The 25,893-nt window shown below is 43.9% G+C and overlaps 2 protein-coding genes and 1 long non-coding RNA gene across 4 annotated transcripts; 1 reads left to right on the top strand and 2 right to left on the bottom strand.

Moving 5' to 3' along the window:
* Positions 1-2,477: 2,477 nt before the first annotated feature.
* LOC111225574 lies at positions 2,478-3,209 on the top strand. The gene is made up of 3 exons (XR_002665274.1): positions 2,478-2,506; positions 2,584-2,655; positions 3,097-3,209. It is a non-coding gene; the product is annotated as an uncharacterized LOC111225574 (long non-coding RNA).
* A 493-nt stretch (positions 3,210-3,702) lies between these two features.
* LOC111225572 (cytosolic 5'-nucleotidase 1A-like) lies at positions 3,703-11,142 on the bottom strand. Of its 2 annotated transcripts, none has more exons than XM_022750532.1 (6): positions 11,002-11,142; positions 9,632-9,799; positions 9,184-9,313; positions 5,941-6,063; positions 5,558-5,742; positions 3,703-4,933 (listed from the first exon to the last, which is right to left on the bottom strand). In XM_022750532.1, exons 1-6 carry the CDS (start codon positions 11,140-11,142, stop codon positions 4,562-4,564), a joined length of 1,119 nt encoding a protein of 372 aa, XP_022606253.1. In that variant the 3' UTR covers positions 3,703-4,561. The 2 variants fall into 2 exon arrangements, with proteins under 2 accessions (XP_022606253.1, XP_022606254.1); XM_022750533.1 differs by lacking the exon at positions 11,002-11,142 and adding an exon at positions 10,390-10,651.
* A 10,908-nt stretch (positions 11,143-22,050) lies between these two features.
* LOC111225633 (protein L-Myc-1b-like) lies at positions 22,051-25,568 on the bottom strand. Its single transcript, XM_022750619.1, has 3 exons — positions 25,333-25,568; positions 24,205-24,833; positions 22,051-23,474 (listed from the first exon to the last, which is right to left on the bottom strand). Exons 2-3 carry the CDS (start codon positions 24,746-24,748, stop codon positions 22,867-22,869), a joined length of 1,152 nt encoding a protein of 383 aa, XP_022606340.1. The 5' UTR covers positions 24,749-24,833; positions 25,333-25,568; the 3' UTR covers positions 22,051-22,866.
* Positions 25,569-25,893: the final 325 nt, after the last annotated feature.

Below are 25,893 nucleotides of genomic sequence, written 5' to 3'. Positions count from 1 at the left end.
CTCCCCCTTAGAACCATGCACTCCGGGCATGCTAAACCACATGGATCGTGAGCTATAGTGCTAGACGCAGGACTGGTACCAGCCTCACCGTACGCATCAGCCAACTATGGAAAAGTGTCTGTATGACAGAGATCAATGGGTTACCCAACCTAGGATACTGCAGGCGCTTAGGCGATTGCCGCTGCGTGAGGAACGCCGAATAAGCCTGGCTGGCCTCAGCTTCTCTGTGCTCCACTTCTTCCTCAGTAGCGGTGTCTCTGGAGTGGAACTGATTTCTTCACCCTCCGGTAAGTATTCCCCAGTCTCCACTCAGACGCCTCTTCCTCCACCCAGAGCAAAGATGGATCCTCAGCAATCGGTCCCCAGAGAAGGCTCCTCAACAACCAGCTGATGCCTTTCAGGTGAACACACTGGCTCCGTCACAATGGGATTGGCAGGCGAAGCCTGGGCCGGAAAAACTCCCCTCTACCCTGAACTTCGCAATCGCTGGAATTAAACGCTAGGAAGTCTCCCTTCCTCCTCTCTCCTCACTCAGGCACTCCTCTGGATCCCATTCTTGGCTCCGTCAGACTCCGAGTTTGAGGTCGGCGGCCTGGTGCAGCAGGGTAGGATTTTGGTTCCTGCATCCCCGTTAAGAAACCACACGAAGCAGGAGGTCCCTGTGCAATGTTCGCGTCTTCCCAGATGCCTCTTTCTCAGGTCTCACCGTGTATACAGGAGGTCACCAGCACGTTAATAACAACATAGATGTCCCTCTCCCATTGTCTTCCAGCTTATTGTTTACCCCGGAGTCTCACATTCCGACCAGCACTCGGTCCCCTTCCTCCAGAGCAGAGGGTCTACCCTCTGATCAAAAACGAGCCTGTGTTCCGTTCTGCTGACTTGGCTGCATTCTTGGAACAACTTGGTAATTTCTTCCAGACGAGAGCGAAGAGTCTGCACATACTTTTGAGTGTGATGGAGGCAGGTTTGTCTCCCTGCTGGCAAACCAAAAGCGAGATCCACAGTAATCTCGAGAACGACCAAACATGAGCTCATAAGGAGTGTAGCCTGTTGACCTCGTTTCTGGTGCAGTTGTAAGCAATGGACAGGGGCTTTACATACTCCTTCCATCTTTGCCTTCTGCTCCGTCCCAACGTACCCAACATACTCAGCAGCGTCCGATTGAACCTCTTCCACTGGGTTGCCACGAAGATATATGACGTGTACGGGTCTTCTGAATACCAGCAAATGTCACAGAGTTCTCGAATTAACTGGGACTCAAAGTCGCGCCTTGATCTGTGTGCAGACGCTCCGGGAGTGCCATAATGCACGATGAAATTTTCCCACAGACATTTAGCAACAGTCTTCGCCTTTGATTGCAGTTGGAAAAGCCAGGGCGTATTTAGTGAAAATGATCTGTGAGGACAAGATGTCTTTGTGTTACTCTGTCTGCTCGAGCGTCAGAGTCCATGCACAACACGTTCAACGCGGCCGGCCGGTCCTGATGTTTACCAGCGGGCAGCTCGCTCTGGTAGGGCTTTCTTCGAATGCACACGGTCACAAGTCTTAATCTTCTTTTCCACATCTACAGCCATACGTGGCCAGAAGAACCGAGATCTCACTAGGTCAAGCGTCCTCTCGACTCCCATATGCCCCATGTCGTAATGGAGGCTGGTAAACTCCTTGACGCAATTCCTCTGGCAACATAAGCTGAAACTATAGATGGTCCTTCCATCCTGCCTCTTCCTGTAAAGAACATCGTCTCGAAACTCAAGGCGATTCCTCCTCTCAAACAGCAGGCCCAAGAATCTGGAAGTTGTGTTCGACTGTAGGGGCACACTCTCACCGTTTCGAGGTGAGCGATTAGTTCCTTAAAGACTGGGATCCCACTCTCTGCTTCTCCGGAGTCCGGACGGGACAGTGCAGCACAACTGGCAGCCCTTGAGGAGACTCGCTGGCATAACAGTCAGGATGACAGAGACTGACATGCTCAATGACTCCACCAAAGAAGCACCGCTCTCGGGGGACTTGAAACTCTCACCAGACAGCTGTGACAAAATGGCGGCTACAACCCTCTGATCAAGCCAACACCTTCTCATCCACATGGTCACGGGTGAACTGCTGGACCAGATTCCCATTTCTTTTTGACAATCGTCTTCATCCACAGATCATGAGGCCTTCGAGAAGAGGGCGTCAGCGTCTCTGTTCTGGCTGGCCAGCCCGATACTGGAGTTTAAAGTCAAAGGTGGAAAGGGCAGCAAGCCACCTATACTGGCAGCGTCAAGCTTAGCAGATGACAAAATGTGTAACCCAGGTGACAGGTTTCTCCTTTCTTTTCATTCCGCTCAAAATCTCGCGGAGTTAGCTCCGGTTCTCGCGTGGTCCCTTTGGGCCAATCACAGTGATGCTGGTTAGTGACATCACGGGGTCACGTGGGATGGCACGACCAACCGCGTTTATGTATAGAGCCGCGCTGTTCAGTCTCGGTAAGAGGGGGTGAAGCTGCAGGAAAGACGAGCTACAGGTTGGGTAAACTATAAACTTTCCGCTGCTTTTCCATTGTTATAATGGCCAAGTGTTAAGCGATGTGTTGACTTGTAGGAGCTCCTTGCCGGGCCAAACTTGCCGTGCGGAAACCGACAGCGAGTGAGCGTGTAACTTGCGCAGAGACTGGTGAGTCCAATTGTTTTTAGCTCTAGCATTAGCATTTGCCTAGCCGCAGCATTCATTTTAATAAAGGTGGTTAGCGTTTGGTTATTAAAACATGCCTGGGTTCTCCAAAATGAAACGGGTCTTGCAATGAATAAGTTGGGCAGAGCACCTTGCTGCAATGTAAGTGGATGTATTTTGTGGATGTATTCATGGCATTGGTAACGTTATGGATGTATTTTCCTATTAGTAATTTGAATTAGGATATTTGGGATAAATGATATTGTAAATGTTGTTTATGATTGATAGATGTTTATTTTTCTATTTCTGAATCATGAATATTTGAAAAGAATCATGAATATTTGAAAAGAGTTACTCTAGTGCTATTAGCGCTTTAGTCGGATTATGTGCGCACTAGATTGGTATGAATACTGTGATTTATGGAACTATGGTCCTGTTCTCCAGACCAAACGTGGATTGATGGCGAGCTAAGGAGCAGGCCTAGAGCCTACCGCTGGACTGCGACGGATCGACCCCCCTTTTTGCCAGGCCGGTAGGGGGCTCCCTGTAGCTCACAATAAACTTTCGTCCTACCTGTTGCCCATTGCCCACCACACACACACACACACTCTTCTCCCACACACTTTCTCACCCATACCTCCCCCTGGACTCAACTTAACCCAGACGTGGGTTCTTCATGAACTGTGGGTGGGCAGCTGGGTAAATGGTATTAAGTGAGCTGAACATCCGGGTTAATTTTGTCGTGTTGAAGTATTATGGAGTATATATATGATTGAACGAGTAGCTACATGAATTGTTTGGACTGGCCATCTGAAATTGGTATTCACACATTTTCCACTGTATATATTTAGCACTTTACCTGTTGTTGTCTGACTGTTGTTGATGTTAATGCACAATATATATATATTTCTAAGCAAACCTCGGTCTCTTGTTTACTCCCTCCCAGCTCGTAGCCTGGTCTTCTGATCATGGGTCAACATTGATGCTACATTGTAGTCACTAGCCCTAGCCTCGACTCCAGGTTAACTTGTTGTGGGTGCTACAGATGACAATAAATGCTAAAGATGTTAAAAACCTTTTTCTTTTTTTCTTTCTTCATTGTCTTGAACAAAAAGAAATATTAAATAAATAGAAAGTAAAATACTTCTCTTTTACCCATATTTTTAATTTTCATACTTAAGATACATTCATATACACTGATCAAACAACCATATGTACAATGTACATTTACCAACATGCAAGACTGACATCTGTAAAACAACAGTGAGAAAAAGGCACCAGTTTTAAAAAACACACAGAACAAGCAGTAAAGTGATAAACGTGTAGAAAGTGTCTGGCTACGTGTCTTCAGTGCAGCTGTGAAATACAGGTGTTGTTTCCCCAGCAACCTGGCATCTAAATAAATAATGTTTAGAATTTGTATGATTAAACTTTTTTTGGGTAAACGTGGGTAAAAATATTTCAGTGCTGAACATAATACAGGATGCTGCTGGAGTGCGAGGTAAATATCTTACTGCAAATGGAAATTCTGAACACAGACAGCTCAGAGTTCCACCTTTTCATAAGGTAATCTTTATAAAGGATTTGTAAGTTGTAACTATGGCTGATGTTTAACCTTTCTCTTTATTAATAATGATGTTTTAAACATTGGTTAGTGATCCATTACTAAATGCAAACTGGCACCTCAAACATTATTCTAATTAGTGGCTTATAACTTATCGATAAAGCTTCAGTTAATAAAGTTCTTACTTACAATCACTTATAAAGGATTCCTCATTATAATTAGTGTAACTTTATGAACTATGATTGCATTGCATTGATGACTACATTTTACGGTAGGTACAACATCCTGGAAGCCAAAATGAAACGTCCCCTTAGTCTCCTGTCCTTCTGCACCGTGACGTCCAGGCTACTCGGCTGCTGAAGAAATCTCTTTGTCCATTATTCCTTTCTTGGTAACTCTCTGTGCTATCCCATAGGGCACATGGCACGCCACTGTCCCCATTTCCGCTGCCCCCTCCACATGAAACATCTGGTCATCAAAGAAAATATGCGGCCTGATCTTCTCCAGCATGGGCCCCTTGGGTGCCCCTGCAAGAAAGAGAGCCTCATCGATCTCCAGACCCCACGAGCGCAGAGTTTTTAAGGCTCTTGTACCAGAGCTGGCTGCACTGCGAGCCGTCACCAGGTAGGTCCGGATGGGACAGTCCATGCGCTGGCCTTTGCCATAAAACTTCTTCTGTAGTTTTCCTAAAGCTTCCAGGAAGCCCTTCAATGGCCCCTGCAGAAAGAGGGAAAAATGCATGACAGTGAGCCTCAGTTTGGTTGTTTCTACATGTATTTGCTGTTTGTTACACATGAAAACCTAGAATCTAGACTGAAAGCCAAAGTACATAACAAACTGAGTTTACCAGTTCCTGATATCTGGAAATGAGGTGAAATCACAAAAAGAAGTCGGAGGGACAAGACACACGTGATCTAAACTGTCTGTTTCGAACACCCATTACAGTTTACAGACCAACTTCTCTGTTCATCTTTGACCTACTGTGTTTAATATGGTTGTATGTGCACACAGCTGTCGTGGGGATTTTTGGATTATTAATTATCATATACTTATTAGGGACTCAGATGTTTTCAATTTCAGTTTTACCTCCAAATGAAGATGTTTTGATAAACTTTCCTTTTTTCATTCTGTTTAACCCTCTGACACCTCGTTTCTCACCCTGTTGGACTTGTCGAGATGTCAACATGTTTCCACCTCACAGGCACGACTTTTGTTTGTACAATTTTAATGCCACAAGTGAGGGTCAAGAGTAAGATGCACATTTTAAACCAGAACTATCCTTTAATTGAATGTACCAAATGCGGTGTGATAATGATAATTGTCTCTATGTGTATACTGTACATGGTCCAGAGGCTTGTTCTCGTAGGCCTTCTCATGCTCAAAGAACTTGTCCAGTCCATGGGCCTTGTAAATGCGCTCAGACTCATCAGAGAAGAGGACGGCATCGCCATCAAAGGCGACACGCAGCTGAGTCTCCGACACTTCTGTTATCTTCTCTGGGGTGAACATGGTGGCTGCTGCTATACCTGGTGGTGTACACACAGTATTTCACACACACACAGACACACATTTTGTACTGTGTATTGAGTTTGAATCTTATATGTTGAAGCTATTTATGAAAATTAGGAGCACAACATCATCACTTAGCAGAGACAAGAACTATCTGTTGTCTTCTAGTATTAGAGCTTCTCGGTATCATGTAGCTTCTCTCTCTTTGTACTGACCTTCCTCCAAAGCTTCTCGAACCTTGCCTGGGTCAGCAGACAAGTAAAGGTTAGTGTGGTAGGCCTTCAAGTAGCCTATGGGACTGTTTCCTCCAGTCATACAGAAGCGCTCGATGAACAGCTCTGCAGAGAGAAGGAATCAAAAGCTCAGTGAACATTTATTGTCCATAAACTGAATATATGCAAGAGTCAGCTGATAATCACACACAATACTGTTGGTGAAAAAGTTTATGTGAATAACTGATGTTTCTGTATGAATGGCAAGGAAAGTTATAGAAAAGTTAAAGAATAATAATAAAAGTTTAAATTTGTGCTATTTCAGCAAATGACAACAATAATAAAGGACCAGGGACAACTGAGGGCATAACTACCTATTCTGCATCACATACTGTGTTGGTGGTGTGTGGGTCTAAGAGATAGAGCAGGGAGGAGGAAGAGCGAACCTTGGCATGGAAGGAGAGAGCCTGAGATCTTGTCTCGGGCTGTGCAGATTTTTCCACTTGGCTCGACTACACGAGTGAAAGCAGGGTGAGGGACTGCCAAACCCCTGCGAGGAAACAGGGCCACAGATCTCCAACTCCCACCACTTATCCCTGGGGGACATAACATGGTGCTTGGACCATCAGAAAGATCCCACCATAACCACTCGCAGTCCCTGTTCATCCAGAGGGATGAGAGCAACCCCTTAAACTGAGTGGAAGTCTGTCAACACGCGCTGATTCACCAAGGAAATAAACAAAATAGCTTTTATAGACAGGACAAAAGGTTCTTAGATTACAGCCAGTTCCTTTCTTTTCCTCCTTCTCTGACTGTGTCTTTCTATTTCTTCCTCCCAATGAGTCAACAGAGGATTCTGTGATATCTTGAGTAGTCTTCATGTCCACACTTGCGTGTCTGTGTGACCTGGGGAGGGACACTGGGTCATAAAGTGTGGGAATCAAGAGGACCAGCTGTGGAAAGCAGCTACAGAATCTACAGAGTGACAGCACATCACTAGAGTCCAGCCCACCCTCAGTCTGTTGGTGTGTGTGTGTCAGTACATGGACCTGTGGTAGGTCCTGTGCTATTTCAGGAGATCACCTAGTCAAAGCCCAAGTGTTTTAATATAAGAGGTTATAATGGTGGTAGAGACTGAAATTTACCCACAATAACTGCAAACTGTCCACGTAAGCAGGATTTACATTGTTCTATCTACGCATACTGTATGCTTACATCTATTTCAATTTAAAGCCTTGTTAGTGGTCTGAAAAGCCATGGAGAGGGGGACAATACTGACCCAAAATAACCTCAACAGGACAGACTTAAAGCTGTATCAGTGGTTAATTGACCCTCCAGCATGAAAAAAAACTGATCTGTGTCAAAAACCATTGCCTGTAGTGATAGCTTGAAATCAGCTGTATCAGTAAATAATAACTTAGTGCCTTTAAAGGATGAAGCTGTGACATTTTATATTTTTCTTATTGCCAACAAATCCCATGAAAAGACCAAAACCTAAAATGTGTTAGTCCCAGCTCCATGAATATATACTTAATAATTCCCTCAAACAGCTGGGCAGTGTAGTTTTTAGCAAACGTTACTCAAATCAATAAAATTGTGCATTTGTTGGGGACTATTCTCAGTGGCGGATACACATTTGATTCTGTAGTGAGTATTTATATTAACAGGATGATCTATGTGGGTCTGACGTACAATAAACTACAGTGTATCTTTGGAAAACATTTTCTGACAAGTCATACTTTTACTACTGTAAATTGGTATGTGTTGTAATTATCAGCTTCATAAAAAAATTAATAAAGCATTTATGGATGTGGTAAATGTTCTATGGCATTCTTTTGGTGAATGGACCTTTATCAAGTTTGATTTGACCTAACAACAGAACTGTCATGTGATAACAGATTAATGGGGTCAGATTATAACACTCTAATTGGAGAAATTACTAATTAAGGCTCAATAGTTCCTGTCTTCATAATAAGCCATCAGGTCTTCAGTTATGAATGTGGATAAGGACAATAATGGTTCCTCCACTGAAACAATCCATGAAGGGCATAATTTGATGTTTTGGAAAATACGCTTTTTGCTTTCATGCCAAGGTTTCAATGAGAAGATTAATGCCACTCTCATAACTGTATAATAAATATAATTCAAGGTCCATTCTTTATGCTAAACTAAGCTAAACAGCAGGGGGAGACAGCTAGTCTAGCTCTGTAAGGTAACTCCACCTACCAGCATGTAAAACTACATAAAACCTAAACACCGTGTAAAATGTGTCTTTTTTCACTTCGATCTTTGACTTGTTGACGCAGCCATCCTGTTTCTCCCTGTCCCCTGTCTTTGTGCTAAGCTAACTGTATGCTAGCTTCATATGTACTGTACAAACATGAGCGTGGCATCAGTTTTCTCACCTAACTGTTGGAAAGAAGGTGAATATTTTCCAAAATGTTGAACTATTGCCTTAAGTCTGTTGTTTTGTGTACGTCTTATGAAAAAAAAAGAAGCTGTCTCCAAAATGTCAACTTCATTAAAAAAGGAACACTTATTTTTTAGGTTGTGTGAGAAATTAAAAATCACCAAATTTAGTAACACATTAATGGACAGATGGACAGCTGTGACATGTTCATAAGTTGTTAATAAATGCATTTTGGTTCAAATATTTTGCAACCATTTTCCAGAGGGTTAGTGTTCAAACTGTCCATGAGCCACATGTGTAGGGTTGGAAAATGTCCAACTTTGGCACCCCCAAGTGGTATTATCAAAAAACACACTGCAGCTAATGGGAGACAAACAAACACTGGACTACTCCAAAGTTCACCAGGATTGTCTCATTTTTTCAAGCAAAAGGTTGTGCCACCAAATCAACAAGTCCTCCAACCTAAACAACCATGTAGGCCGTTTGTACCTACCGTCTGATACGAGACATGACCTGAAATAAGCCCTGTGTGACAGCAAGCAAGGACGTTTAAGGTTATGGCATGGTTTCGGTTAGCGTACACAACAATGACTATTGGTTTGAAATGGGAAAAGAACTGGTCCCAGTGTCAGAGTCATATGTTTTGTCAACTCATCCATCCATCACAACCTCCTCCTAATGCTTACTTTTATACTTTTATACTATATTCTACATGTTGTGACTTTAAAGAAGAAGCTAAAAAGATAAAGCAAGTGATGCTGGAGGATGTACACCAGACAAAAGGATATTTCCCTGCACAGAGAGTTTTTTATCATTCATGTGTATCAGTTACTCACGGTGATGATTGATGGTATTGATCAGTCTTAGGCCAACATATGCGTGGTTGTTGGTCATGAGCACAACATCAAAGAGCTCCTCGCTCTCGGGGTACAGCTCCCTCAGTCGAGTGTTCACAGCTTCCAGAGCCTGGGAACACATCCAGACAGATTTGAGTTATATATATATATATGTATATATATGTATAAAAAAAAAGATTATACCGTATCACTGCAGTGGGGATGGAAGTATGTGTTTGTGTATGTTTGAGTGGGTTGGTGTTTTTAGGCTTATTACTCATCTGCCGCCTCCAGAGACACGACCCAGCACATAACACTGACACCAAGGAATCTCTCTGCATCTAGTTTGATATAGTGTGTGTGTGCTGGTGTGTGCTGGTGTGTGCTGGTGTGTGCTGGTGTGTGCCTGTGTGTGTTTATCCCCCTTGTTGTCCTCATAGTCTCTGACCTTGACGAAGGAGAAGGCAGGTCCGGGGCTGAAAGGCTCTGTTTCATGCTCCACCTGATACTTGATGTAATCCTCCATTCCTTCCTGTTGGTAGATCTGTTGCTCCTTCTCCATGTTGAAGAGGACTCGGGACGACACAGCGATGGTGATGGCATTCTCCGGCTTGGGCTGAAGGATGAGAGGATTAAAAACATTTCATTTCAATGTAGCTTTGCCTTGCTCCTTCACAAACACAGAGGATTGTATTATTAGAATATGAATAAGAGGAGATGATGTTGTTTTGAAGGTTCAGCTTCAGAGTTGTAACTTTGCTGCCTGCAGGGACACAGTTCATTAAACATGATCTGGGTTGTGGCATAAGAATGTTGAAAAACTTTATTGTCCATGCCTAACTTACTAACAACAGTGGGTAAACCGAGTGAGCTGATGTGTCAGAATAGAAGTGACAGTGTGATATGAAATATTTTCCTCTGCAAGACTCTGATAGTGCAGGCCCACATACAGGGCTGACATCTGTTAACTCTTTGGAGGCTGGGACAGCAGACAGTATCGAGTTTTTAATTAGTCATGAGTGGGCTAAACTTTTTATTCAGAATATTACTGTATTACTGTAATTTTATTAAGATTTAAAAACACAATAAAGTAAGATATTTCAACCTGAAACCTGGTCAGACTATGTGCATGGGATGAAAAATGATTTCCACTTCTTAAAAACAGACTTAAACAACTGATTTATAACATATTTGTCCGAGACTTACAACTAAGATATTTCCCTGCATCTTGCAAGACCCTGAAGTCGTAGTTGCTGTATCCGTTGCTGAATTTTGATGCATCCTCTCCAGGTCTGAAAATCCAAATGAGGCCACAGAGAACTGTCCACCTGATCTGAAATAAGACTCCTCTATCTGTTGCTCAGGTTCCAGCTGACACAATAACACCTCACTGAGCCTCTGTACCCTGTTTCACCCAATTACATTTCTCTCTTCAACTTTCTTTTCAGTTAACTGGGGGCTTCAAATGATGCAGCTCTCACTAGTGGACCTGGAAATGACTCTCTTGCTGTTTTATTTTTATTTTTTACCAGGGCCAGACACTGATAAAGTTGTGAGGTCAGTGTGTCTGTCTTCTCTCATCTGTCACCCATCATGTGACATCAGTCCTGGCCACTGTGAAAAAGGCAACCTCAAGTAGTGAAGACAACTGTATCTTGGCAGGATTTAACTAGCAAGTAAGAGCAACATAATTCAGCTCTAACGTAATGACAACAAGATTATATACTGTGACACTTTGCTGTCAACAACTCTGACACTCTACACAGAAACTCTACCTATAAATGGATGCTGTATGTGGAAGGCTGTAGAGATACTCACTGGTTTAGGTTTCCTGGTAGAGGGCTTAAAACCCGTCCTAGCATCTTCCCCGGGGGCTCGACTGGTGCTGCTGCTGCTGCTGCTAATTCTGGTCAAGTCCTGTCCACTGACGGTCAGAGTTTGACCGGTGTTTAGACTCATCTTACCTCCTCAGCTCACCTCTCTCTCTCTCTCTGTCTCTCAGGACTAGAGTTGCACTGTGTCCCCTGGTGGCTCTCTTTTCTCCTCTTTCTCTCTCTTTGACAGGACTTCCCAACAAAGTCCTTACTCACTCTTGCGCATTCACAATCGAATGCAATGATGGTGCACTCAGGAGATGAGATCAATTTGAGCGCAACTGCGGAAGCACTCAGCTGAATGCTGAGATGTCGCAGAGTGAATAAGAGATTCAGGAAAATGTTAAATTCACACTGTTTCTCTTATGTCTGCCATCACTTGCATTACACTCCTTGCTCAGCTCCTCTGTGCTTGCCTTTCTGTGTGTTCCTCTCCCTCACACACACTATTGACTTCAAGCCATTTTGCATCCTCCCCCTTTTTAACCCTTTCAGTGTCTAATTCGCTGGAGCAGCAGCAGGGCGTGTTATTTAATGTAAGTGACAACTGGTTGTTACAACCTATTGGATAGAACAGACCGATGTGTCAAAGCACTGCTGTGTCATGATGCTTGAAATTTAATCATGCTTCAGGTCTCCCAATAGAGAGGTGGAGTTTGTTATCTTTGAACATAGAAGAAAGGCTGATTTATTATACAGTGCAGTAACAGATCATTTAAAGTGAAGAGGTTATTATTATTTTTCTTTTAGATGTTATTTATACAAAAGCAGGATTTTATCCCATGTGTTCTGAACTAGCTATCATACATTTCATATTCCTGCTCGGCAGTGTGGGAAATGGAGTCCATCCTGGGTCATTTGCTTCCCCCTGTGCATGTAATGATAATTTCTTCTTGCCCCCTCCTCATGTAAACCCCTGCAGGATCGTTTCATGGATTGAAATATGAAGCAGCAGTCCCAGTTGCCTGGCAACAGCCAGGGAGTCAGACTGGCTGGGACTCCCATATCTAGGATCTGATTGGCTGTGGGGACACCAGACTGCATATATAGCCCTCCAAATATGGCATCAATCAGAGAAACAGACAGGTGATGCAGGGAACAAAGATGAAAGCGCGTGTTTTGCTTTGAAGAGCATAAATGCATCATTAATAATATTAGCTATGCTTTTATCACCACAAACAGGGAATTTACGAGCTACAGAGGGTTTCCGGGAAGACGATACTGAGCAGACATCATTGCAGGGACTCAAGGAACACAAGGATGACGGAGACACATCCTGACAGGAAACATGCTGGATACAACTGCATCCCTTACGGCCATCATCTTTATTTATCTGTCTGCATTACAAAGGTGGTAAAGACCGACTGATGATGTCAGACACCAGCAGGGGTCAATTAAACCTGTTTATCCGATACTTCCAGAGGCAGCACACATGAAACCAAAGGCACAAAGTACCATTTGTAATTGTGCCAATCTAATCGACAAATAATAATAATAATGTGTCTGGCTATGACCACACACTCTCCTCCAGGTTCTCCAGAGACCAGACGCAAAGAGCTTTTTTTGATGAAGCTGAAGGTTTGTGTGTCTTTTATCATCTGGAAACTTAGAAGCTGTAAATGGTGCAATCTGTTTTTTCTCAAGTATTTATATTGTGTTTAGACATCATTCAAAATTAAACTTGCACTCTCCATAGTGTGCCGCAACAATGAAGTAGGTATAGGAGCAAATCTGACACCTGGAGTGTATTTTTTTTAACACATTTGATTCAGTTTTGATAAACACTTCCCAGTTGAGTTGCTTCATTATTTAAAGTCTCTCTCTGGCATTGAAAGCTGAATCACTCATTTCTTGCATTTCATGCTCACAGCCACTAGAGCGTGGTAAAGGATAAGCCAGCCTCAGAGCTGTCCAGTGTGCTCCTGAATACTTCACTGCCTCACTCACTCCAGGCGTTGTAGACAAAGAGGATGTGAAAGAGAAACTCTGTTTGTTTGAGACAGGAAGTTGATCTGAAAACCTGAATATTTTTAATCTTTAAATGCTTAAACTTTAGCTGCCCTGTCTAAAGGAACTTTCAGTGTCTGTGGTAACTAACATGTTTTATTATGGCACAAACCTGTGGTTTTAGAAGAATAAACCCAGTATTTTCAAAGTTTATTAGAGAACATTGTGTTTCATAAAAGAAAGGTTGGTAAAATTTGCATTTGTAAATTTTTACATTATATACAAATACTACATTTTCTGTCTAAGAAAAGCCTATGGAACAACAAAAACAGGACAAGCTCTCATTAATAACATCATTTTAATCTGTTTCCTGGATATGAATATAACTACAGATTTCCCATTCTGCTTTGTCTGTGGAACAGCAGTGATACATTTACCATTTCTCTGGCAAAGCCCTTAGCCTACACTTGTATCTGCCTTTGTGTTCTAGTCTGCAGCTCTGAGGGGGTTAACAGGACATGGAGACAGTTGGGCCGCACCCACTGAGCTGATTTGAATAACGCCGGCATTTGGCGCGAGGCTCAGAGGAGCCAGCCTTTCTTCATACCGGCTGTGACACCACTCCCCTCCCCTCTCTTTGCACCCTGGAGTGGCGGGAAATGCTAGAAAGAAAGACACACAGAAATTGAGTGAAAGAGGCAGAGAGGGACTGCATTGGCTGGGCTCAAGGAGCTTTTGTACACCTACTCTGTACCTGCAGTTGCCCTGGAAACGTGTCAGATACAAAATGTACCTTGGAAAACAGACAGAAAGAAAGAAAGCAGGAAGAATAAGCAACACGCCCCCTCCCTGTTTTGGCGCGAGACGGATAGAGAGATAATGCTCTCTCAGTGGTAGACTGTGGGTGGAGACAAAAGCAGGCATGAGTGGAGCGGGCCAGAACAAAGAGGGTAACAGCCTGGACTACCCTTCTACCCCTTATCAGGCCCCACCCCCCAAAACACACAGCCTGAAGGCTTGAGGCAAGGCGGACTATTATAACCTTAATCAGTCCTTCAAAGCGACCACTCAGGCATGTTTGCCGCCACCAGATTCTTTGTTTTTACTGGGGTTCTGCTTGGTTTTGGCTTGAACCCTTCCTCATTTACCATGCATAAAAATCACAGCCCCTCCCACTCATGTCTTGTTATCAGACACAAATAGAAGCCTTTCTTCCTTTTCTTGCTGAGATAAGGGCTGGCAATTGATCACCCCCAAGGTAAAGGACACATATGAAGGTCATCTCCTGGAGTCACATCACAGACCATTAACAGCATCCACATTGCACTCAAGTGACTTAATTGGATTTGTTGTTATTGGCTTTCAGAGAGGCAACAGTCTAGATTCACCCCACCCCATCGCCTAAATCTGTGGTGTAAGTAAGGGGGTGGCAGCTGACAGAGCAGTAGCATCATTTCGTCAGGCAAAATTCACCCGTCAGACAGCAGAAAGAGCAGAACAGCGGTTCCTCTCACTTCCTGCCTCCAATGGGTTCAACACAAAAACAGGAAGTGTGTGCTGCCTGTGTGTTTCCTAGGTCTTATAACAGCCTCTCTCTCGCTCTCTGTTTCACACACACAGGCCTATAGTAGGGAAGAGGAAAGCAGGGCACTGATTATTACATAAGCTCCACAGTGGTGGTCACTCAGGCCCTGACCACAACAGCAGCCACATTCAGACGCCGGGTTGAAAAGAAGGAATTGTAACCATGCAAGACAAACAGAGGCATCTATACACTATACATTCTCCATCTGATAACAGGCAGCCTGATAACACATACTGCGTGAGCATGAGTGTGTGTGTGTGTGTGTGTGTGTGTGTGTGTGTGTGTGTGTGTCTGTGTGTGTGTGTGTGTGTGTGTGTGTGTGTGTGTCAGCATTTTAGCATTTCAATGTATATTGATGCAAATACACTCTCCATATACACTCTCACGCCGCAGTAATTGGTCAATAAATCGGCTTTTGATGTGTGTGTGTGTGTGCGTGTGTGTAGTGGGGGGTGCTGATTAGTGAAGGCCTGACTGAGAGAGAGACAAAGAGTAGGGGGAGTTATAGTCGTGGTGGTGGAGGGGCAACAACTATGAGGTCTGCAGGGGGTTAAAGGGGATAGGGGGAGGGGTAAAGCCCCTCTCTGAGTAGCTTGGGGGGGCAGAAGGAGGTGGGGGTTGGTGGTGACGGCACTCAATGGGGCTAAATTCAAAAGATGCAGCAAGTGTCCCAACTTCAACTGAAGCAACCTTACACCGCGGAGCTAAACAATGGAACATCTGCTGGCTGACAAAGCTGGCAGTTCGTTGTGAGAGCACCAGTGGCTCTGGTTTAAACTGCTACTCTGTGGACAAAACCCCCAACAGTAGCAACAAGTTTCAATATATTTCATAGATTATTGGGATCAGCTCAATTCCACTGACACCTCTGACTAGATTAAATCACTTTATTTTTAAGTTTTTAAAAGTAACTTCAAATGTAGGAGAAGTCGATTCTACTTGAAAGCAGTTTGAGAAGATGCCAAATTCTGTGTCAAATGGTGTATTTACTAGTGTCCCAGTATTATTCTTGTTTTTTGAGAGTCAAAGTTATGCATTAGCATTAGATTTTGGCCTCAGAAACCCAGAGAGGCCCTCATGCCAGTTTGAGAAACTTAAATTCATAAAGTATGGGGTACACCAATTGTAACCAAGATCATCTACAACCTGAGTTGCAGAGTAATTAGACAGTAAAACAAAAATATGATCATAAATGATGCAATGATGATCTATACTCACTGAGATGAAAGTGACAATGGTGATGTTAAAACTGATTTTCTTGGCCATTTGAGGGAGCAGTGCAACAAGCTGTAAAAACAAGGGCTACATATCAGATCATAAAGTTAAGCAAACCTTTTTTTATGTACATATCAAACAGACATCGACAACATTATAACATTATAATTGTGCCGTTGTGTTTGTGTCCACCTGAAGAATGTAATTCCAATATCCTTTTTTCCTTTTAGCACTGTTTTGGCCTCCACTAATTCCTTAGGAATACCTCTGACTCTTTAGCTGCTAAATGCTTCACTATGTACACCAGCTAGTTGCTAACTTTGTCTGCCTGCTTTGCTGTGCAGTAGGTTTTCAGGGCTTTTCTTTTTAGAGTACTTTTTTAGAGTAGAGTTGTGGGTCCGAAAGCCAAAACAATGAACCAAGGGATGCCAAAATGCTACATGGAGCTGAGGGTAACTGTGTTGGGTGTTCAATTTTTTTTGGATTCATCACTACACGCAATCCCTTCCTTACTACACATAGTCATTTGATTAATTGTTCATGTAAAGACAGCTTTAAAATGCGTGCTCTTGTCTTCCATTATTGGTAATATGATGAAGAGCCCCAACCTAGCAGGGAGATCAGTTCAGAAAGTCCACGCAGCCAGAAAAGTGGGTTCATTCAGATAATCAGAAATTGGATAATTATTTATTTATATAGACATATCATTAACCAGATTTTACACTCATATTCCCAGTATGATAAAAAAAAAAAACAACAACAACAGAATAAGACAAGACTAATGTGCATCCAAACATACTTACTGGAAGCATGCTGTCAGCTTTAATGACTCACTCACAGCCATGTCACCCTCCCTCACCCGCTCTGTATGTGTGTGTTTGATTGGGAGGGGTAGTGTTGGTGGAGGTGGGGGTTGCCAGGGTGAGGGTAGCACAGCAGTTGTCACTGTTGAGGCCCCCCCCCCCTTCGCTCCTGCTTATCCATTAACCAGCACCATGGTTACATCACCAACAGCTAATGCTCCCTCTTACATCTCCAGTGGCCAAAGACCCTATAGACACAGATTACTCATGTTCGTCTTCATATGTCCTAACACCAAATATAAGTGGCTTTTTTTCTAGTCTCCCGTCATAATTGCCTGCTGTATCATCATCATCTCATGTACAGTGTTGGCTATGCATCTGTTTGTTTACCCACTAACTGCTGGACTGTCCATCTTCAGCATGATTGTGTCATAAGCTGAGGTCAGAGAGTTTAGCGTGAGTCACTGACAGCTCATGCAGTGTGATGGTTTGAAGACCTTTTGATGGGTTCATTATAATCAGAGCTGTGGTGTGTCTGGGCCCAGATGGCAGCAGTGTTTACACTAACGGGATTAGGATTAGCTCCAGATTAGACAGGCGAGTTGAAAGGCCTGCTCTGCTGACACGACATGGCCGCCTGGGCCCATGCTAACCCTCCCAAATTTATCTCAGATACTACTAACCTACAGCAGACAAGATTGCTGTTGGCCAGAAAGGGTAAAGAAGGTGCTTGTTGAAAGGGGCAACTACAAAAAAAACAAACAACAACAACAACACAACAGATTCCTTTGTGCTGGACAACAGGTGCTGCACAGAACCAAATGACACTTAGTGTGTTTATTTGGTTTTCAAGGCAGGCCACTTAGTTGGACTGGCTGAGGTTTAAAGCAAAACACAGGGTTGACACCAGTCAGCTGGGGCCACATGTATCCAGAGAGCGAGGAACATATACAGCCTGTTCCAATTGAATCATCACTGTTATGTAACCCTGGCCTTAGGATGGGGAGGGTGAGCAACACAGAGAGGCAGAGAAACTGAGCTCAGAAGACTGACCTAGATCAGCAAATGCTGGAGATAAGTACCTGAGGGGAGGGCAGGAGCCAGCAGACTGATTCTGAGGGGGACGGCCAGAGAAGAGAAGGGATAGAGAGAAAGACAGGGAAACAAGAGGACAGTAGGAAAGACAGCAAAACAGGAAAACAGGGAGTAAAAGAGTACGATTTCTTGCATGCCAGCATATTCATGTGGTTTGTCTGTGGTGGGCTCACAGCCTCATTAGGATCAGATGGACAGTGGCCGCCACAGCCCCGGCTGAGCTCCAGTGACACAACCAGGCTGGAATGTGGGTCAGTAGGCAGAGAGATGGAGGACTGCAACCGGGGAAAGTTTCTGCAAGTATGTGTGTGTGTGTGTGTGTGTGTGTGTGTGTGTGTGTGTGTGTGTGTGTGTGTGTGTGTGTGTGTGTGTGCCCTCACAAGCAGATGTGAGTATCTGTGTCTGTTCCCGCTTGTGTTCTCCCCATCTTCCTTGACCGTCATCCTCTTGAAAAACAGAATAAGGGGAAGGGTGTGTGTTGAGTGTTGAGTAAGAGAGAGATGACAATGAGTCCACTTCTCCTCTCTCCAGATGACTACGATTCCCACAGCGCATGTAACCACCCGATATTGCTCCTAATGGGAGATTATTCAATTCCACTACAGCTCATTCTCACACAGGAGATCATAAGGTTATCCTAAGATAAGCCTGTTTCTCTTCCGCCTGTATTATATGGCCTATATTCCCCCACATGTAGGTCAGGGATAAGCAGCCAGTTCAACCATGCTCTTAGAATCACAAACCAGCGCAGTGTGTTTATGGTCCGCTTCCTCCTCTGCCCCTCTGTGTAAACACGCAATATACACACGCCATACAAACCAGGCCAGTCAGAACACAACCAGTTAACATGGTGGAAATATTGCTCAATGTGCCTGTGTGTCTGTGTGTTTTTTTCTCTTTTAAAGTGCAGAGGTAAGAGGTTCATCACAGTGACAGCTAGGGGATGTTAACAGTTGCGAAAGTTTATCCTCCCACTTTCCAGAAACACAGATGCACTTCATGAGTTGCTCAATTAAAAGCCTGCTAAGGTAAGCTGCCCATCTCACTGACACTGACTTTTCAAACTGCAGACCTGCACTAGTTTGACCTCAGTGGAGGTTTTATCAGCAAGAAATGCCTGAGTGGCAAGTATGACTGGTAACATTTCTTGTCAGGGCGACTTGCCAAAGATAAGACGTGCTCATCTGCTTTTGTGTTTCTCTGCAAAAGTTTTTACAGATTGAGCCATTGTTCTAGGGTGATGTATGACCAAGGCAACACATGCACAAACACAGGGATTATACAATTTGTTGCTTATCACACATATAATTAAGTGAATTACACTCATCAGTGTGTAATTTCTGCAAGTGTCAGTGCTGTTTTAAGCTCCCAGGGAACTGTCCTTTCTTAGCCCAGCCAGTTGCACAACTCTGACCCACACATTATTTGAATTATTCATCCAATTATCCTATTAATCATGCTAACTATTCAATCAAAGCATTTCCCAGGCAGCAATGCACGCTAAAGCTGCATGCTCTATTAAAATCTTAATTCCAACTAGTAGGTGCTCTATCAAGGCCATATCCCCTAGTGTCAGAGGGAATGAGTTTATGCACTCAAGAAGAAGAGGAAAGATCAATGAGATTGTTTTTATACAAGTGTGAGTGTGTTAGGACAGAAGATGTATAAATCAGAGAGAGGCTACTCTCCACCCAGCCAAATCATCAATTCTCCACAGTCCCACCCTGATCGCACACATCACACACTTCTGTCCTACCACCAGTAGAGCGGTCACATGCTGTCCTTTACCCCAGGAATACATAGATCTCTATGACACAGCCATTCGCAGATCTCCACTCACACACCCCAGATACTCAGCATAGGGGACCACAACAGGTTGCAGCTGTTTGGCACTAAAGGGCTTTCTTTACCTGCACAAATAAATGCAGCTTGCAGATGTGAGGGAATAAAACACACATGCTCTAAAAGGAGACAGCTGCAGCATGAGCATGTGTGTGAAAGTGATCACACATGCACTTCAGAGTATGCTCTGTGTGGGTGTTGCGTGAACTTGAGAGCAGAAAATCTGGTCTGGCAAGTTAACCGTCAGAACACAGCATCCCACAGGACAAAGAGATTCTCTTACCTCATTGTTTCCTTTAGGAAAAACCCTGCCTTTTTAAACACAGGAGCACTATAACCACTAAGTGTTTATGGTGAACCACTGAGAAACTTTGGTGTCTTTTCATCTTTTAATCCCAATCAAACACTCACAGTATGTGAATTGAGTCAATTCTACCACAATTTCTTTAAAAAAAAAAAACGTTTATTTTTGTTTCTCAAAAAAAAAAAAATTAGCCTGAGATTTGATGTTTCCCACAAACACCAGCAGTATTTTTCATTTGCCTCCCCAAAAAAAGACTGTGGTCTCAACCCTGTGCATGCTGGTGGTGGTTAGTTGCATTGCCCTGAAATTAACCACCCACTTCAACAACAGTAAATTTTTCTCTTGGAAAAAGTCTTTGAACCTGGGTTACATTATTTAATGAACTACTTATTTCCTACTCTTGTGCAGGATCACTTCAGATTTTGTGGTTGGGAGGTAACAGGAAAAGTATCAGACAGGTTGCTCCTATCTGATCCAAGACCTGATATCTGATTTTTCTTTTCACTTCCTTAAATACGAACAACACAGCAGCTGCAGCTGATGTTAATCAAAGGAGTCATTGGTGTTTACAACAAGCAGACTTCACAAGTTCACACAGGTTTGTATTAACTGAAAGGCTGATCCGTTTGTTCTCAAATTACCAAGAAAATAGGACGACTAAAAATCACTCAGTACTGCAGAAATATAACTTTTTTTCATGATAAAATCATTTATCTCTCTCTCAACTGAGCCTCGAAAGATCAATTGCTGATTTTGTAAAGGAAATATCCAACTGTGCCAGAGAATAGTGCCCTCAGGGCTGAAAATGGGGCCTAGAGAGTGAACACAGGCAGGTGAAACACCAACTAGTCCCAACCATAACAAAGGCCAGCGAGGTGTGAGACGGTTGGAGTTCAGGGTGTGCCTGGCTCGTCTGTCAGGCCGTACTTGAACCAAATGCTTGTTTTTAGTTTATTAAACAAATGACTGGAGCTCAAACCTGACTCATCCAGACTTGCAGAGACTCGCCGATGAGGACATTGATAGGGCAGCAGCATCACACATATGCAAGAATTTTCCTCATGTTAGGCATTTAGCTCAGTTTTATACAGAATAAATCCCACGAAGGAAGTGGATAGAAACACGCTGTCCCGCTCAAATTTTGACTTATGATGCCTGATGAAAATGTTGTCTTTCTTCAATCCAGTGTAAGAATACTTTGATTTATTATTCCTTTGAATCCAAACCTTTCATCCATCAAAACTTAAAATCTTGAAATCTGCCTTTAGAAGACTGTGTTCCTCTTCTCTCACAACTAGCTCTCTGGGGGATAACAGCTCCACATAAGGGGTCTAACTATTAATAAAGGGTGGTAAAAGGGCTGTCACACAACAAATACGAGCCTCATGAATCAGGACAATATGGTAGTCTCAAACACACACATGTAGAAATTACTGAGATTTTCACTTTTTCCATTTACAGGTAATTTTACAGCCACTTGCATGACGCAGCGCTGCTCTCTGACTGCATACCTGTGTAAATAGCTGCACTGAATCCAAGTAGCAGTTCACACAACCTTTGTCTCCAAACCCAGGGGAACTGTTCTAAAGATACCGATAGTATGTATGTGCGTGTGTGAGTGTAACCTACTTCAGAGCACATCAGGTGCCCAGCATGCAGCAGCCACTGCAGAGGGGAGGATCCACGACGGTATCACACACACTCTCCTCAAGGGCAAGTCTCAAGGACAAACTCAGTCTAACCTTCTGCAGACCAGCAGCTGGTGCACAAGACGTGCTCGTTTATTTGACACACAGCACAAAGTGACACAGGGCGGCAACATTAAGCACTTGGCTCATTTTGCAACGATCTGCGTTCATTTACAGCTGATTTCTGTGTGCTAGTAGGTTGCGTTTCTGGAGAGGCACACAGCAGCATGAGGTGCACCTTTCCCACGCTGCAAGGCATGATAAGATCTGTCATTTGTCACTTCTGACTACAATGTTTAAATCAAGGTTTCACTTTGGTGCAAGTTTTCTTTAGGTTGCCATAGAAACTAATAGAAGTTGTGTAATTTTGAGATGAGCATAAATTCAGGTTGATGGCAAGGTCAAGGTGTTGTGAGATTCATTTCTATAGAGGAATACAGTACCTTGTGTCGCAGCAGTGTATAGCAGTGTGTAACATTTGAATAAACACAAAGACTTCAGGTTTGTATGCAAACATGGTATAAAAATTTTATGTTGCTGTTGATGTTAGCATGCTTTAAAAAAAAAAAAAAAATCAACCAAAATCAGGAGAAGCATTGAAATCACAAAGTGACGTGTGAATATAAAGTACAGCAGTGCTACTTTTTTTGTCCATTTTCCTATTTTCTTAACAAAATAGAGGCTCCTCTGTGCCTGGTGGCACATTACAGAGGGGCAATACCCGATGACAGCTCTTGATTTTGTCTCCTCCACCAGGAGCGATAAGCTATTATTTACATAACAATTTGTACATCAAACAATCAGTCATACAAACTTATGTACTTATGCACTCTTATGTACACAGAAAGACATTCACACTTCACTCCATTGTAAGTGTGCAATGAAGACCTCTGAGCCAACTTCCACGCACATCCTGAAGGCTACACAGGTTCACTATCACACTGGTAAACTATTAACAAACAACTTGTCTCAATTCCCATCACAGCATACCAGGAAATATCTTGGTCATAGCTATAAAATTCAATTCATTTACCCGCCCTGTTCAAAACTAAAAACACTGTGGGAAAAAAAAAAAAAAAAAAAAAAAAAAAAAACACAGCACACTGGGATCTAACTGCTCCTCCCCATTAACAGGTTCACAGGCCAGCACAGTCAATTCATTGGAAGCCCACAGCAATATGAATTACAAACAGAATTTATTTCACGGCTATTTACATGAGGCATGTCGTTATATAAAAAACTGTAGCTTTTCAAAAGTGACAGGTAACTTAGCAAAGTTCTTGACTGTGAATGAGGCAGTTCATTTCAAAAGCACACTTTTTTTTGAGTCTCAAGAGCGCTTCAGTTCAGTTAATCTGCGGAGAAGCTGCTGCTGTCTGGATTTGAGGCGCTTCTTCTCCTGGAGCTGCCGTTTCTCCCTGGTGTGCAGCTCCATGAGGTACTCTGTTGCCTGGGTCAGGATGGCCACCTTTGGAGTTTTGGCCGACTCCAGGCCGGGGATCTGATCCCGTAGGGCGAGGAAACGAGACCGCAGGTCGTTCCTCCTCTTCCTCTCTAGGAAGTTGTGGTTCCTTCTGCGGTCTGTGTCCTCTGTGTCTGAGTTTTGGGGAGTCTCTGAGGGGGAGGCAGGCTGGGACCCACGAGCTGAAGAGCCTGGATGCTGATTGGATGCCATGCAGGCACGTTTGCTTTGAGGCTCTTCCTCATACTCCTCCTCTTCCTCCTCCTCTTCCTCATCTTCCTCATCATCCTCAGGTTCTGGCTCGCTGTCTGGGGATCGGGCGGCGTAATTGTGCTGCTGCCGGTGGACAGACATGTGGAAGCGCTTGGGGCAGGGGTCGGCCCGGACTGTGACGGTGACCGGTTTTCTGACATTCACCAGTCGCATCCGGTTCTGCTTGCTCTCCACAGTGACCACGTCGATTTCCTCTTCATCATCTGTCATCACATAGAAAAATAATTCAGCAACACAGAGTTTACAAATAAGATTTTTCGATGACATCCTTTACAAAATACTTATTAGCTTCACATGCCTGCCTAAGAACACAGTGGAGCTCAATAAACTTTAACTAAACTGACTATAAGGAAGTGCATTCCTTAACCAAGCATGCAGATCACTGTTCTTCTATCAGAGGAGGGCAGAGCAGGAGCTGAGGTGTTAACAGCAGTGGTCATCCATGCCAAAGCATTCAGGAATTCAAGCTTTTGTCATTGAGCATTCATCAACAATTTAAATGAGGAGATCTGCTAGCAGGGGGCTTTCCCTAATTTGGGAAATGTGAAAGAGTTACTCTCACGGTCTGTTGCTGTGTGTGTAGTAGTAATAAATCATCAGGACTGGGTCACCCCGCCCCTCTACCGCACTCCGATTGTAATGCAGAGCCAGTGGAAGATATCGAAAGGGGGGAAAGTCGAGAAAAAGTGACGAGGGCGCGGTTTTTAAAAGACTGCATGTGTATTCAGAGCAAGCATGTGGCACATTGTCAAAGCAAGAGTGAAAATCCAGCTTTTTAGATGTCTGCCTGTGTTGCGCTGGATAACCCCGCTGCACCACAGACCACAGTTATGCAACAGCAGCCCAGCTTTCCAAATTACGCATTGTTAGAGGGCAATATAATCCTGAGGCAGGGGCAGGGTGGGGCAATTTAGAGCATGACTGCTTCCTTACCAGAGGAATCAGAGCGAGACTCGGAGCCAGACGACGCCGGCTTCCTGCAGCTGTTTGCCGGGAAGGTGAGAACAGCCGCGGGGTCGACGCAGTCTGTCGCCGAAGCAGCGAGCGGGCCAGTGGGCGAGACGCACTGCGCTTTGCTCGGTCTCACGGAGATCTGAGCCAGCGGGGAGGCACCGGTCTGCGCCGCAGCTGACAGTCTCCCATTGACCTTCTCCAACTGCTTACTGGCGGAGAAACTACTCCACATGCAATCCTGGATGATGATGGAGCTAAGGTTGCCGAAAAGCTCCTCCGTATCTGGGATGAACTGACCCTCACACTCCTCGTCCTGACCCAGCACCTTGGACAGCCAGCTGAGCTTGTCTCCCGGTGAGAGGTGCACGGCAGCACCGCTAAGAGTTCGGGTGGGAGACATGGGAGGGGTGGGCAGCAGCTCGAACTTTTTCCATATGTCCTCGCTTGGTGCGGTTGACTTGTAAAAATCCTCCTCGGTGTCGAAATCATCGAAGAAATAGTGCTGGTAACAGTCGAACTCCATATTTTTAGCTAATAAAATCCTCTAGAGTTTATTCCCAGAAATGATCAAATGACACCAGTGGCCTCTGAAGAACGTCCCGTACAACCTGAGGGGAAATATCACAGTGATTAGCAATGATCCTTTTAAAAAGTAGCTCCCATCAGATGAATGATCACATTTCAAGTATCCATCAAGGGCTATTAGGATATCACATCCCTCTAACAGCCTACTTTCTACAAATGGGACCACATTAATAATTGATTGTATCTTGCGGAAGCTCTCTATGCAGTGAAGTCCAGGCACACAAGGTTATTACATAATCCAGTTATATATAGGCGTCGACTATAATTCACAGCAAGTTCTGAATGGAAACGAGAGCACATGAGATGACTGCAGACTAAGTTTTACGATACTATACAGCGTAAAAGTCTAATATCAGGCTGCATTTCCTGGAATGTAGGCTGCGCTTTGTTCCACTGAGCAAGGGTGAACCGATGAAAAAAAGTGGACTCATGCAGTGTCAGAGTGGGTTCAACCCAAAAGACAGACCTCTTATTCCCTAATGTGAAACTTTAACATGCAGGTACCAGTGTAAAACTACTCACCGGTTTCTCCGTAAATCCCAGTGCGAAATTCAGGGCATCCAAAGCCCCTGAGCAGCAGCCAAAGAGCAAAGTGTCCACGGTTCACGGGGATCAGACGGATAAAAAGCTGTCCGAGCTGTGACTGGGTTTAAAATATGTGGTGTTATACTTCTGTTTTAGTTCAGTTTAAAAAACAAAAGGATGGAAAAAACGCCGGGGCTCAGACAACAGACACTAGATCCGCCCCACAATGTGTAATAGAGAGCCACACAGTGCGTTTTTCGCGCCAGTGCGATATCCTGTTATAAGGCGATAAAAAAGTGCAGGGAGGAGCCTCGGAAATATCTGCAGCGGTCGATCCGGGTAAGCCCCTTCGTTTGCATCAGGGCCGGGGGGAGGCGCACAGCCCCGCCCCGTCTACAACACCAATTATGGTCACGATAATTGAGATATATTTTATCTTCAATATTATATCTGTTGCTCAGTAGTAGTACAATTAGAAGGAGAAAAGATATTTTTGTTACAAATCCCTCATTTAATCAAGTGGGCCAAGTCATACTGTAACCTAGTTTATCTGAGTAA

Source organism: Seriola dumerili, unplaced genomic scaffold (genome assembly GCF_002260705.1).
Source record: "Seriola dumerili isolate Sdu_G_001 unplaced genomic scaffold, Sdu_1.0 BDQW01000149.1, whole genome shotgun sequence".
NCBI classification, from domain to species: domain Eukaryota; kingdom Metazoa; phylum Chordata; class Actinopteri; order Carangiformes; family Carangidae; genus Seriola; species Seriola dumerili.
This window is presented reverse-complemented; position numbering and strand designations above follow the sequence as displayed.

What these genes read in the sequence shown, in the direction of transcription:
- LOC111225572 (XM_022750532.1), bottom strand. Translation starts at nt 11,142, where the DNA reads ATGAGTCTAAACACCGGTCAAACTCTGACCGTCAGTGGACAGGACTTG. An exon ending in CAATACCATCAATCATCACC is followed by an intron (nt 6,064 to 9,183) that starts GTGAGTAACTGA and finishes TTCTCTCTGCAG; the next exon opens with AGCTGTTCATCGAGCGCTTC. An exon ending in TCGAGAAGCTTTGGAGGAAG is followed by an intron (nt 5,743 to 5,940) that starts GTCAGTACAAAG and finishes GTACACCACCAG; the next exon opens with GTATAGCAGCAGCCACCATG.
- LOC111225633 (XM_022750619.1), bottom strand. Translation starts at nt 24,748, where the DNA reads ATGGAGTTCGACTGTTACCAGCACTATTTCTTCGATGATTTCGACACC. An exon ending in GTCTCGCTCTGATTCCTCTG is followed by an intron (nt 23,475 to 24,204) that starts GTAAGGAAGCAG and finishes ATGTGATGACAG; the next exon opens with ATGATGAAGAGGAAATCGAC.